This window comes from Danio aesculapii, chromosome 7 (assembly GCF_903798145.1).
Source record: "Danio aesculapii chromosome 7, fDanAes4.1, whole genome shotgun sequence".
NCBI lineage: Eukaryota > Metazoa > Chordata > Actinopteri > Cypriniformes > Danionidae > Danio > Danio aesculapii.
The window spans coordinates 15,494,454-15,506,642 of NC_079441.1; the positions used below are offsets into that span (position 1 = coordinate 15,494,454).

The 12,189-nt window shown below is 35.3% G+C and overlaps 1 protein-coding gene across 4 annotated transcripts; it reads left to right on the forward strand.

Moving 5' to 3' along the window:
• The first annotated feature begins 5,933 nt into the window (after window positions 1–5,933).
• Window positions 5,934–7,932, forward strand: nitr1a (novel immune-type receptor 1a). 4 transcript variants are annotated; one of them, XM_056461100.1, is made up of 6 exons: window positions 5,970–6,009; window positions 6,107–6,457; window positions 6,539–6,880; window positions 7,009–7,107; window positions 7,396–7,424; window positions 7,682–7,932. In XM_056461100.1, the coding sequence occupies exons 1-6, from the start codon at window positions 5,970–5,972 to the stop codon at window positions 7,814–7,816; spliced, it is 996 nt and encodes a 331-aa protein (XP_056317075.1). In that variant the 3' UTR covers window positions 7,817–7,932. The 4 variants fall into 4 exon arrangements, with proteins under 4 accessions (XP_056317078.1, XP_056317075.1, XP_056317076.1 ...); XM_056461101.1 differs by having other exon boundaries at window positions 7,396–7,403; XM_056461102.1 differs by lacking the exon at window positions 7,396–7,424 and adding an exon at window positions 7,526–7,533.
• Window positions 7,933–12,189: the final 4,257 nt, after the last annotated feature.

Consider the following 12,189-nt stretch of genomic DNA (forward strand, 5'->3'; position numbering starts at 1 on the left):
AACTATGTTTGTAACGACGGAACTTGCGACCATAGTTGGCTAACAATGGTTTTGGGAAACACACCCCAGTTTAGGCTAGCGCTTTTGTTCTTTATGCACTGAAATTCCTCCAGATTCCTTGAATCTTTTAGTTATGTTATGCACTGTTGAAGGTGAAATATCTAAATGTCTTGCTATTTTTCTTTGAGGAATATTGTTTTTAAACATTTCATTAATAATTTTCTCATGTATTTGTTGGTAAACTGGTGATCCTCTGCACATCTTTGCTCCTAAAGGACTAGACTTTCCTAGAATGCTGCTTTTGTATTAAATCATGTACAAACACCTGGATGGGAGGCCACATGGGAAAACTAGGTTGATGTTGGAAATGGTGTTAGTGAGGCCAGCAGGGGGCACTCAACCTGGGGTCTGTGTAAGTCCTTATACCCCAGTATACTGAAAGGGACACTATACTGTCATTAAGCGCCGTCTTTCAGATGAGACGTTAAACTGAGGTCCTGACTCTCTGTGGTCATTAAAATTCCAATGATTCTTACTTCTCGTAAAGAGTAGGGGTGTAACTCCGTTGTCCTGGCCAAATTCCCACCATCAGCTCTTACCCATCATGTCCTCCCAATCATCCCCATTCCACTAAATTGGCTCTATCACTGTCTCTCCACCCCACCTATAGCTGGTGTGTGGTGAGCGCACTGGTGCAGTTGTGCAGCATCCAAGTGGATGCTGCACACAGGTATCATTTATTATATTTGTTATATTTGGCTCTTTATTTGAGCAAAAGAATTTAAACCAAAAAGTTGAACATACCAAATAATGTGATGTGATCTGTTATTGCACACATAAACGCAATCAACTATAATCACAATAAAACATGTTCCAAATGACATTTCGGATTACATTAAAGACAATAATCTGAAAATATTTTCTGCAAACACATCATGGAAATGAACCAAGCAACATTTAGGCTTGAGTTGAACTTCTTATGGCCTAAAGCGTTTTGTAGGCATTTTTTTTTCTTTTTTGAGTGATCATGCTGCACTTTACAAATGAATGTTCTTCAGTAAACTTTACATCGAGTCCTTCTGCAATCAAATCATTTTGAGCAGCAAAGATCAGAACGTCTTCACCCTACAATAATCAGGGGAAAACAATAAATCAAACTTTTAAAAAGGCCATCAACTTTGTATTTTTTGCACTTGATAAGATTAACTATGTTATTCTAAATGAAAAATCTCAAAGTTAAATCTACTCTAAATGTAAAATATTAAGATTTAAATAATTGTAATTGTAAAATCTACTATCAATAATTACAATTTTGAGAAATAATTTCAAGAACTTGATTGTCTTGAGATTTGTGAATTGTGGATGAAGGGAAAAAATATTCATTTAATTAAAAGGCAATGAAACGTAAGTTATCCTGTAGGTCTTAAATAATAAATGTATAAAAAATTTAATTAATATAACAAATGTTAGGTATGAACATACAAAAAAACTTGTTTTAAAACAGATTTTCGGAAAACCACTAACCATAAGAGCAAGTACAAATTTCATACATTTCTAAGGGAATATCATAAATGCTAAATACATTTTCGTTTTAATTTAAACGTTATTTTTCATTTTAAGGGAAGTAGAACTCTTTAAAGTGCTAGTGAGTGTATGTCACACTTTAGTTTCTGCAGAGAATGACCTCGGCGTCTGTTTTCACACCTCTAGCTGCATCAACACCACAACATGTGAAACCTCAGCTATTCTTCTATTGCTAGAATAAAGCCTTATCAGTGCCCTGCAGACACACAACTATTAACACACTATTAACATACTCTGACATGTGTCCATAAGACACAGATTTGTCATTTCAGCACCAAGGACAGAGGTATAAATATTTTTTTGCATGGGAAAAATGATCTAACATACCTTTATACATATTCAAGCAGAATAAAACACTGAGCTTTTGTGAGCAGAGTTTCAATAAGATTCTACTGAAATAAAATGAATGCAAACTAACGTAATCTGACTAATCTTAAAATCAGTGAACTAGGATTGCTATGAAACATAGTTAATACAGAAGAACAGAATCAGAAGCTTTTAATATGCCACGTTTAATGTAGCTTAACTTTAATTAGCAAACGTATTCTTTCCCTACACAATCAGGGACGTCTTTGATTTCAAACTGATCTGATGTAAAAAGGACATTTGAGTTTCTTAACCATAAACATACACAACATCACATTATGAAAGTCTACACAGAAGACAAAGAAGGGAACAACATGACAAAAGCATGTGCAGTATACAGCCGAAGGTATTTTTTTAGACTTTTATTTAACTCATAAGAGTGTGATGGTCATTTTTGACTACTACTAGGATCAAAACTTAAACCTCAGATTCAGACTCAGTCCATATAGGGAAAGGATGTGACTGAGGCTCTTACTGAAGTCAGAAGGCAGAGACGAGTTAAATCATTTCCTGCTAAAAAGACAGGAAGAAACTGAGTGTGAGAGGTGCTGAAGTGAACATTAGCGGATAGCTTTTAGCTTTCTAATTGTCTCATCTTGTTTTAACTTTGTTTGAAGGTGCCACATTTGTGGTTTCACGTTTTAGAAGTTCAAAATGAGAAATAAATGTAATCACTATTACTGTACAGATTATATATTATGAAATTATTTATAAAAAGTAACTTTCTGTGTGATTAAATAGTGGTAGATAAATACAATGTCACATTCAATATATTTAGCATATGAAGAGAGGATAAACATCAACCACAATTGGTTAACAAAAAAAACTACCAGAAAAGCTACTATAGTTTTTACTATCGATTGTGTTTAATGCTCTTTATTTTCTTGATTTGTTTAGATTTTTTTTGTTGAAGCACTTTTAAATGTCCAGTCCACTGTACCTTTTACCCTGTGTGTGCATTTGAAAACTGACAGCTGTCTAAATAAAAAGAGAAGAACTGTTTGTCCTATTGAATTCTTATACATTTAGATGCATTTATTTATTGAAAATCTACTCCTGATACTGCACCGATACTTTGATAAAAAATAATGCAAAAAAGTTCAAGCAACGTTTTGCTCAAATAAATATGAAAAATGTTCCTTTCTGAAAGACAACCACAAGCAAGCTTAATATAAAGCCCTGATTAAGAGTTCAATTAAGAGTTTACATGACTACTAGGCTATAGATTTATTTCTGAAGAGACCCGCTTAAACTGCATATGCCATTTATTAAAATCACTCAATGAAAAATATACTGTATCTTTTGCCTTTTTTTCCATTTGTCCATGCCTAAACACAATCTAATGTTACATGTTGTACTTCTTCGAGAGGAACAACATAATTATTTACATGAAACAAACACAATGAAAGGCCTACATGAATATATTGTACAAACCCAATTCCAAAAAAGTTGGGACACTGTAAAAATTGTGAAAAAAAAAAAGGAAAGCAATCATTTACAAATCTCATAAACTTATAATTTATTTACAATAGAATATAGATAACAATCAAATGTTTAAAGTGAGAAATTTGGCCAATTTTAGATTTCAAGACAGCTACACATTCCAAAAAAGTTGGGACAGCAATTACAGGCTAGAAAAGTCAAATGTACATATAAGGAACAGCTGAGGACCAATTTTCCGCTTATTAGGTCAACTGGCAGCATGACTGGGTATAAAAAGAGCCTCTCAGAGTGGCAGTGTGTCTTAGAGCTCAAGATGGGCAGAGGATCACAAACTTCCCCAATGCTGCACCAATAAATTGTGGAGCAATATCAGAAAGGAGTTTCTCAGCAAAAAATTGCAAAGAGTTTGAAGTTATCACCACCTACAGTGCAAAATATCATCCAAAGATTCAAAGAATCTGGAATAATCTGTGCGCAAGGGTCAAGGCCGGAAAACCATATTGAATGCCCGTGATCTTCAGGCCCTTAGACTGCACAGCATCACAAACAGGAATGCTACTATAATGAAAATTACAATATGGGCTCAGGACTATTTCCAGAAAACATTGTCGGTAAACACAATCCACCGTGCCATTCGCCGTTGCCAGCTAAAAGTCTATTGGTAAAGAAAAAAGCCATATTTAAACATGATCCAGAAGCGCAGGCATTTTCTCTGGGCCAATGCTCATTTAGAATGGACTGTGGCAAAGTGGAAAACTGTTCTGTGGTCAGACGAATCAAAATTGTCATGCGGATTAAAGAGGACAGGGACAACCCAAGTTGTTATCAGTGCTCAGTTCAGAAGTCTGCATCTCTGATGGTATGGGGTTGCATAAGTGCATGTGGCATGGGCAGCTTACACATCCGGAAAGGCACCATCAATGCTGAAAGGTATATCCAAGTTCTTGAACAACATATACGTTGGCGCTAATGGTGTAGTGGTTAGTGCGTCAACACATGCACTCAGGTGCTCATGGCGACCTGAGTTCGATTCCTGCCTCGCGGTCATATGCCGATCCTTCCCCTCTCTCTGCTCCCCACGCTTTCCTGTCAATACTCCATTTAAGGTGCTGTCCATTTAAGGTGAAAACCCCGAAAAAATAATTATAGAACAACACATACTCCCGTCCAGATATCGTCTCTTTCAGGGAAGACCTTGCATTTTCTAACATGACAATGCCAGACGACATACTGCATCAATTACAACATCATGGATGCGTAGAAGGATCCAGGTATTGAAATGGCCAGCCTGCAGTTCAGATATTTCACCCATAGAAAACATTTGGCACATCATAAAGAGGAAGATGTGGCAAAAAAGACCTAAGACAGTCAAGCACCCGGAAGCCTGTATTAAACATAAATGGGAGAACATTCCTTTTCCTTAACTTCAGCAACTAGTCTCATCAGTACCCAGACGGCTGTGTTGTAAAAAGAAGAGGAGATGCCTCACAGTGGTAAACATGGTCTTGTCCCAACTTTTTTTGAAATGTGTTGAAGCCATTAAATATAAAATAAACTTATTTTTCCCTTAAAAATGACTCATTTTTGCTGTTTAAACATTTGATAAGTCATCCGTGTTCTATACTGAATAAAATATTGAAATTTGGAATACTATTGCATTCAGATTTTATTCACAATTTGTACAGTGTCCCAACTTTTTTGCAATCGGGTTTGTACTTGTATAATACAAAATCTAAACATATCTGAGTTAACAGCTATTGTAAGCTATAATTATTTCGGTGTTAGCAGCTCTGTTTTTTTATTTTAGATGTTTAGTTGTTATTTGTACACAAATATATATATATATAAAAAAACTTACAGATTACACACAAACTCTGAGACACTCAAAAACAAGGTACAAAGAAAACATTATAAACTATAGATATTGATATTTTGAAAAGCAAAAACCATGTAAATGTAATAAGATAGACATTAAACAACAACAAAAAATAATAAAAACAGTTCATGACCTCGTTAACAATGTATTGGGCTTTATTTTGTCTAGAGTGTGCACACACATACCATGCATAGATGTCTGTAAACCCCCTTATTCAAACTGCAAAGATTCTTTTATTTAATGCTTATCATCAAAAACAGGAAATTGGAGACCATTGTTTCCGGCTTTTTCCAGTGGTAAACCACACAATGTATTTTTGAAGCAGTGAAAGAACATTAATTACATAGTTTTTAGAGTGGCCATGTTAAGGTATGCAGTTATCTAACTTCAAGTAAGTTAGAACTTGTTCAAATATAATACATGTATTAATAAATGGGGGTTTTGTTTGAGTGATGGAAGGATGGTTGGTTGTTTTTTTTCTAGTTATTCTGCTGTGGTATGAGGTGTGAAAGCATAAAAGTTAAGGTGAAAGTGCATAAGAGCCTCAGTTGACTGAAGAAGAGGCTGATGGACACATGGTGAGGACACATTCATCTACTCTTATTTTCTAGCATGAGTAAATGGATTGATAGCATGCTCATTTGTTCACTTTTTATAGGGCAATTCAAAGCACAAGGATCATTTTGGAGGACGACTGATAATGAGATATTTCTTCATTCTGTTGCTTTCCCCAACTATATGTAAATACCTAAATGCTGTTTTAAATATGAATTAAAATACATTTAACATTATATAATTACTTCAACTTTATTAAACTGTTTTGTGCTTTATTTGCAGTCTGCTCCACTGGTTTTGATGTTGTTCAGGAAGAAAATGTAAAAATAGTTGAAGCTGGCGAGAATGTAAACTTTACCTGCATATTTCCAGGGCATGTATCATCGACAAAAGCATGGTTTAAACAGACGACTGTTGGAAAATACCTACAGATAGTGTCCTTAGATTTCAAACAACAGCTTAAGTGGAATCCCAACTTTGAGAAAACAAATCGTTTTAATGTTACCAGAGTAGATGATTATTTTAATCTGACCATTTTAAAGACAAAGCCTTCAGACTCTGCAACATATTACTGTGCAGTTTCAGCATATCAAACCATTGGAATGGGCTCAGCAACTCAATTACTTGTCAAAGGTACATTTTTGTTTTTTTAGGTTTTGTTTGGTCTGTGGTGGCTGATTTATTTTTGTCCTGACTATTTCTGTGCTTGTGAAGAAGTAGTCTCAGACAGAAACACAACTCTTCATCAGTCTTTGATAGACACTGTTGATCCAGGAGATTCAGTGAATTTGCAGTGCAGCATCTTCACTGAGAGCTGTGCAGGAGATCACAGCATCTACTGGTTCAAGCAAAGCTCAGGACACCCTGAAGGAGTGCTTTACTCCAAAGGAGAGAGAAATGGCCGCTGTAAGAACAACACTGAGTCTCAAACGCAGAGCTGTGTCTACAGTCTCTACAAGAACAACATCAGTCACTCTGATTCTGGCATTTACTACTGTGCTGTGGATGAATGTGGACAAATACTGTTTGGAAGAGGAACTCAACTGAATATTAGAGGTAAGGTTTTTAGAGAAATATTTAAAGCTTGTCATTCAGCAGGAATATTTAATGCAGATCTTGCTGGAAATATAAACTGATCTACAATCAGCACTCTAAATCACATGTTGAATGTTTTGTAATTTCAGAATGTAATGCTGTAAATCCAACTCTGATTGCTCTATGGATTTTAAACATCATATTTTTGGCGTACGCTCTTTTTGTGACCATAAAACTATGTAAGAAAGGTAAGATATTTATTGGGACACTTACTGCTAACAAGTATTTGTAATTGCACATATATCATTATTACAATACATAAATATAATGGCTTCTGTGGGTTTTATCAAGGTACTTTTATAAAAACCTTTGTTTGACAAAGAGAGATAAATATTAAACACTATAAGAGTCATATTTCCCATAGCTTATGACCACACTGCAAAAATATAATAATAATAATAATGATGATCCCACTACTACGCATAGAAAAATCAACAATAAAAAAGGCTAAAGCAAAACTTGATAAGGATGTTTAGATTTTTGTGCTATGGGGAAATATATATTTATATATTGTTATTACCTTTTTAAGACCCACAGGACAACTTGTTACGTTTCATTGCTTTTTAAATATTTTTTTTCTTTTTCATCCAATCCACAAATCTCAAGACAATCAAGTAAGTTCTTGAAATTATTTCTCAAAATTGTAAATAACAACAGTAAATTTTACAATTACAATGATTTAAAATCTTTATATTTTACATTCAGAGATTTAGTTCTTAGTCCTTTTTAAGTTGGATTGATTGTTTTTCATGATTAATGTAGAGCGAAGACATTCTGATCTTTGCTGCCCAAAAGGATTTGATTGCAGGACTCGACATGAAGTTTTCTGAAGAACATTCATTTGTAAAGTACAGCATGATCACTCAAAACATGCCTACAAAACGCTTCAGGCCATAAGATCAACTCAAGCCTAAATGTAGCTTAGTTCATTTTCATGATGTGTTTGCAGAAAATAATGTCAGCTTATTGTCTTTTTAATATAATCTGAAATGTCATTTTGAACATGTTTTATTCTGAATATAGTTGATTGTGTGCACTTGAGCATTAACAGATTTGGTCAGAGCTTGTTCAACTCTTTGCCTTCACAATTCAAATCTCTTCACAGCTCAAATACAGTAAGAGCCAAATGTAACTGTTTTGTCTGTTATTGCGGCTGTATCTGTTATTCATTACTGCATGTCTTTTTGTTAATACTTTCACATTCAGCAAATATGCTACATTTAAAATATTAACACATTCAGCAAAAAACTGCCAATAAAGCTACAGACATTTTTAGTATGGATTGTATTTTATGCTCTTTAGTTTCTTGATTTTTTTGCTAACATTTATTGCACTTTTAAAAATCCAGTCCACTGTTTTTTTTCTAAATATGTGAATTTCTGAATGCAGTTTGAAGTACATTTTATCCTGTGTATGCATTTGAAAACCCACATCTGTCTAAATAAAAAAGACAAACTATTTGTCTGACTGAGTTCTTATACATTTAAATGCATTTATTTAATGAAAATTTACTCTTGATACTGTACTGATACTTTGCTCAACAAATCACAAACAAGTCTTAGTGTCTGTCTGCGCTCCAAACCTAAGCAGGCTTTTGTCAAAGCTTATGCAAGACAAAGCTGAAACAATTATCCCAAAAAGCATAGCGCCTAATGCTGCTTTTATGAAGACTGACATGCTTCACATGACTATGTAAGTGTTACAGGTTTTCCAATGGTAATACAGACATTTTCATCCCCCATAATTCAATCATTTGCACCTGGTTGGTGCTGGACAGAATTTGTGGAATTGTCTGCAATTTCTTGCAGAATTTTTTTTATCTGTAGATATGCAAAATAATTGTGTAAATATACAGTATGAGACACAAACCATTTTAAAAATCTTAATTTTAAGGTTTAAAGTCATTTGGTAAACAAAGCGCAGGACGCTCAATGCATCAGCTGAAAGACTTTTCAAATAATATTGCACATAAATCACCTAAACACTTTTATATTATTCAATTATATAACAAATAAATATTAAAAACACACACACACACACACACACACACACACACACAGATTACCTGACAAAAGTCTTGTCGTCGATCCCAGTTGTAAGAGCAACAAATAATAACTTGACTTCTAGTTGATCATTTGGAAATGATAGAGAAGGTAGATTTTTCAGATTAAGCATCTGTTGAACTGCATCCCAATCATGGACTGATACCTCATCAACAGCCTGAGGTAATCAAGACATTTGTGCTGCCCATTACATTACCAACCACAGGAGAGGGCAAATTCCTACATGGGCACTGAAGTGTTTGAGAGCTGCATCTACAGTATCAGCTGATCTGTCAGTAGACTGACAGCATTCAAAGGCTGACAAGAACTACTTTTAGGGCGCACTCACACTATGCTATCCGAACCGTGCCCAGGTGCGTTTCCCAATTCATTTGAGAAGTGTGAGTACTCTGAATCAGGCACAGGCACAGTTCAGTTGGCCGGCCCCGGCCCGGTTGGAAGAGATGTGCCAGACCGTTGTTCACTTGGGCTTTGGCATGGTACGGTTTTAGTGTGAGTGCAAAGAGCACCTGAGCGCCAAACTGAAGACGCGATGTCACTTTTAAGGAACTGTTTCATATGGATTTATTAATCATTCTTACTGTTCAATAAACATGAACTGTTGTAGTTTATTAAAGACGCAAACCCCTCTCTGCACATCAGCTGCACCTTCAGCAAACCTCCTAATACCTGCAGCACGAGGACTTTTATGAGCATTTATGAGCATCAAAAGTGTCTGATATGGTCCGCAAAATATTTGACTGCATGTCACTGCATATCAAATTTCTAAAATGAAATAACTAAAGAAATCTCCACTGTGCTGAGCGAGAGTGCTTCTCTTCTGTTAAACTGATGAGCCTATCATCAATGACGTAAGCATGCTCCTGCTTGGATGCAATGTGAGTGCAGGCCATCGGGGGAGAGGGAAGGAAGGACAAGTGTGCTTCAGCACAGTTCAAGGCAAATGTAAATAGTGTGAATACGCCCTCAAACACTCAAGTGCTAACTAGGAAACTATGTGAATAGTCAACAACCTGGGGTGTGTGTATTAATGATTCCTGCAGCCTGTTTTTTTTCTGATTTAACTTTTTTCACCAAGATTTTACACTCATCGGATTTACATAAGAATAAGGAAACAGTGGTATTTGAGGCTCACTTTATGCTATTTTCATGTACTAGACTCTTATCATTCAGCTATGGCCATGTACAAGATATCCAGATTTTCACTACATGGCACCTTTAACATAGGTTTCAACCAGGGGAGTAACAGTTCACAAAATACATGGTTCAAATTGATAAATCAAATTGATACATGGTTCACATTGATGTCACAGTTCAGAAAATCTTTGATACAGCAAAATAAAGTTGTGTTTTACATATTTTTAATTTCTTAAAACTAAAATCATAAAAGCATGAACTCAGTTTGACATGTGCACATATGAATGTGTATTGCTACACCCCTAGTTACCACACAGAAAGTATTCGCTCTAACACTCTACACCTAAATCCATAAAAAGCCATAACTAGTGAGAAGGGTCTGGCTGTGGACAGAGTGCACGCAGAATGCAAGCTGAGACATCCTTTAAAGTGTACACCAAACACCGCATCTGACACTACCCCTCACAGTGATGTTACTAGCTCTATTGGGTGCATGTGTCTGAGACTACATGAGTCAGCTTCTGTCTGCAGCCAGACACTATTGGAGCTATCATATAAATATATAATAGTATATGAGATCCAAGACCTGTGAAGAGATGATGCTGACCATAGAGGACTTTGAGGAGAACAAATACACTTACACAAACACAGACAGAGGATTTGATTGTTTTTCATTTTAAGGGAAATAGCACTCTTTAAAGTGCAAGTGAGTATTTGTCACAGTTTAGTTTTTTGCGGAGAATGACCTCGGCGTCTGTTTTCACACCTCTAGCTGCATCAACACCGCAACATGTGAAACCTCAGCTATTCTTCCATTGCTAGAAAAAAAGCCTCATCTGTGCCCTGTAGACTACTATTAGCAGAACTATTAACATCCTCTCTGACACTTGATAATCAGCCTTAAAGTAAAGTCTATAAGACACAGATTTATCCTTTCAGCACCAAGGACAGAGATATGAATCATTTTTGCATTGGAAACATTATCTAACATAGCTTTATACATATTCAAGCAGAATAAAAAATGAACAAACAGCTTTCATGAGCATAATCTCAATAAGATATTGAGATGAAATGAATGCAAACTAACAATCTGACAAATCTTAAAATCAGTAAACTAGGATTGCTATGAAATGGTTAATTCAGAAGAACAGAATCAGAAGCTTTTAAAATGCCATGTTTAATGTTGCTTAACTATAATTTGCAAACTTATTCTTCTCCATAAACAGTCAGTGTATCCGCTTGGTTTCGAACTGATCTGATATAAAAACAACATGTGTTTCTCAGTCATAAATGTACGCAAGCATCACATCAATAAAGTCTACACAGAGCACGGAGAAGGAAACAACATGATAAAAGCATGTGCAGCATACAGCCAAATGCATTTGCTTTAGATTTTATACGCATAAGAGTGTGATGGTCAATTTACACTTTACTACTTAGACCAAAACTTCAACCTCAGATTCAGACCCAGTCCATATAGGGAGAGGATGTGACTGTGGCTCTTACTGAAGTCAGAAGGCAGAGACGAGTTACATCATTTCCTGCTAAAAAAGACAGGAAGAAACTGTTCATTATAGAGCAAAGGTGCTAGAGTGAACATGAGCAGACTGCTTTCGGCTTTCAGAGTGTCTCATCTTATTTTAACTTTGTTTGAAGGATCCATGTTTGTGGTTTCACTTTTTAGAAGTTCAGAATGAAAAAAATAAAGATAATCGGTATTACTGTACAGTTTATATATTATGAAATTATTTCTATCATGAAATTATAAGTCCAGTCCACTGTTTTGTTTTTTTAAATATTGTTATAATTTTGAACGCAGTTTGAAGTATCTTTTACCCTCTGTATGCATTTGAAAATTGACAGCTGACTAAATGAAAAGAGCATTTATTTATTGAAATCACTGATGCTTTGCTAACAAATAATGCAGAGAAGCTCATCCAACCCTTTGTTCAAATAAATATGAAAAATGTACTGGTCCGAAAGACAACAAGAAAGCTTAATATAAAGCCCTGATTAAGAGTTCAAATGACTACTAGGCTACAGATGTATTTCTGAAGAGACCCGCTTAAA

What these genes read in the sequence shown, in the direction of transcription:
- nitr1a (XM_056461103.1), top strand. Translation starts at nt 5,970, where the DNA reads ATGAGATATTTCTTCATTCTGTTGCTTTCCCCAACTATAT. An exon ending in GTTGCTTTCCCCAACTATAT is followed by an intron (nt 6,010 to 6,106) that starts GTAAATACCTAA and finishes CTTTATTTGCAG; the next exon opens with TCTGCTCCACTGGTTTTGAT. An exon ending in CTTACTGCTAACAAGTATTT is followed by an intron (nt 7,148 to 7,683) that starts GTAATTGCACAT and finishes ATTAATGTAGAG; the next exon opens with CGAAGACATTCTGATCTTTG.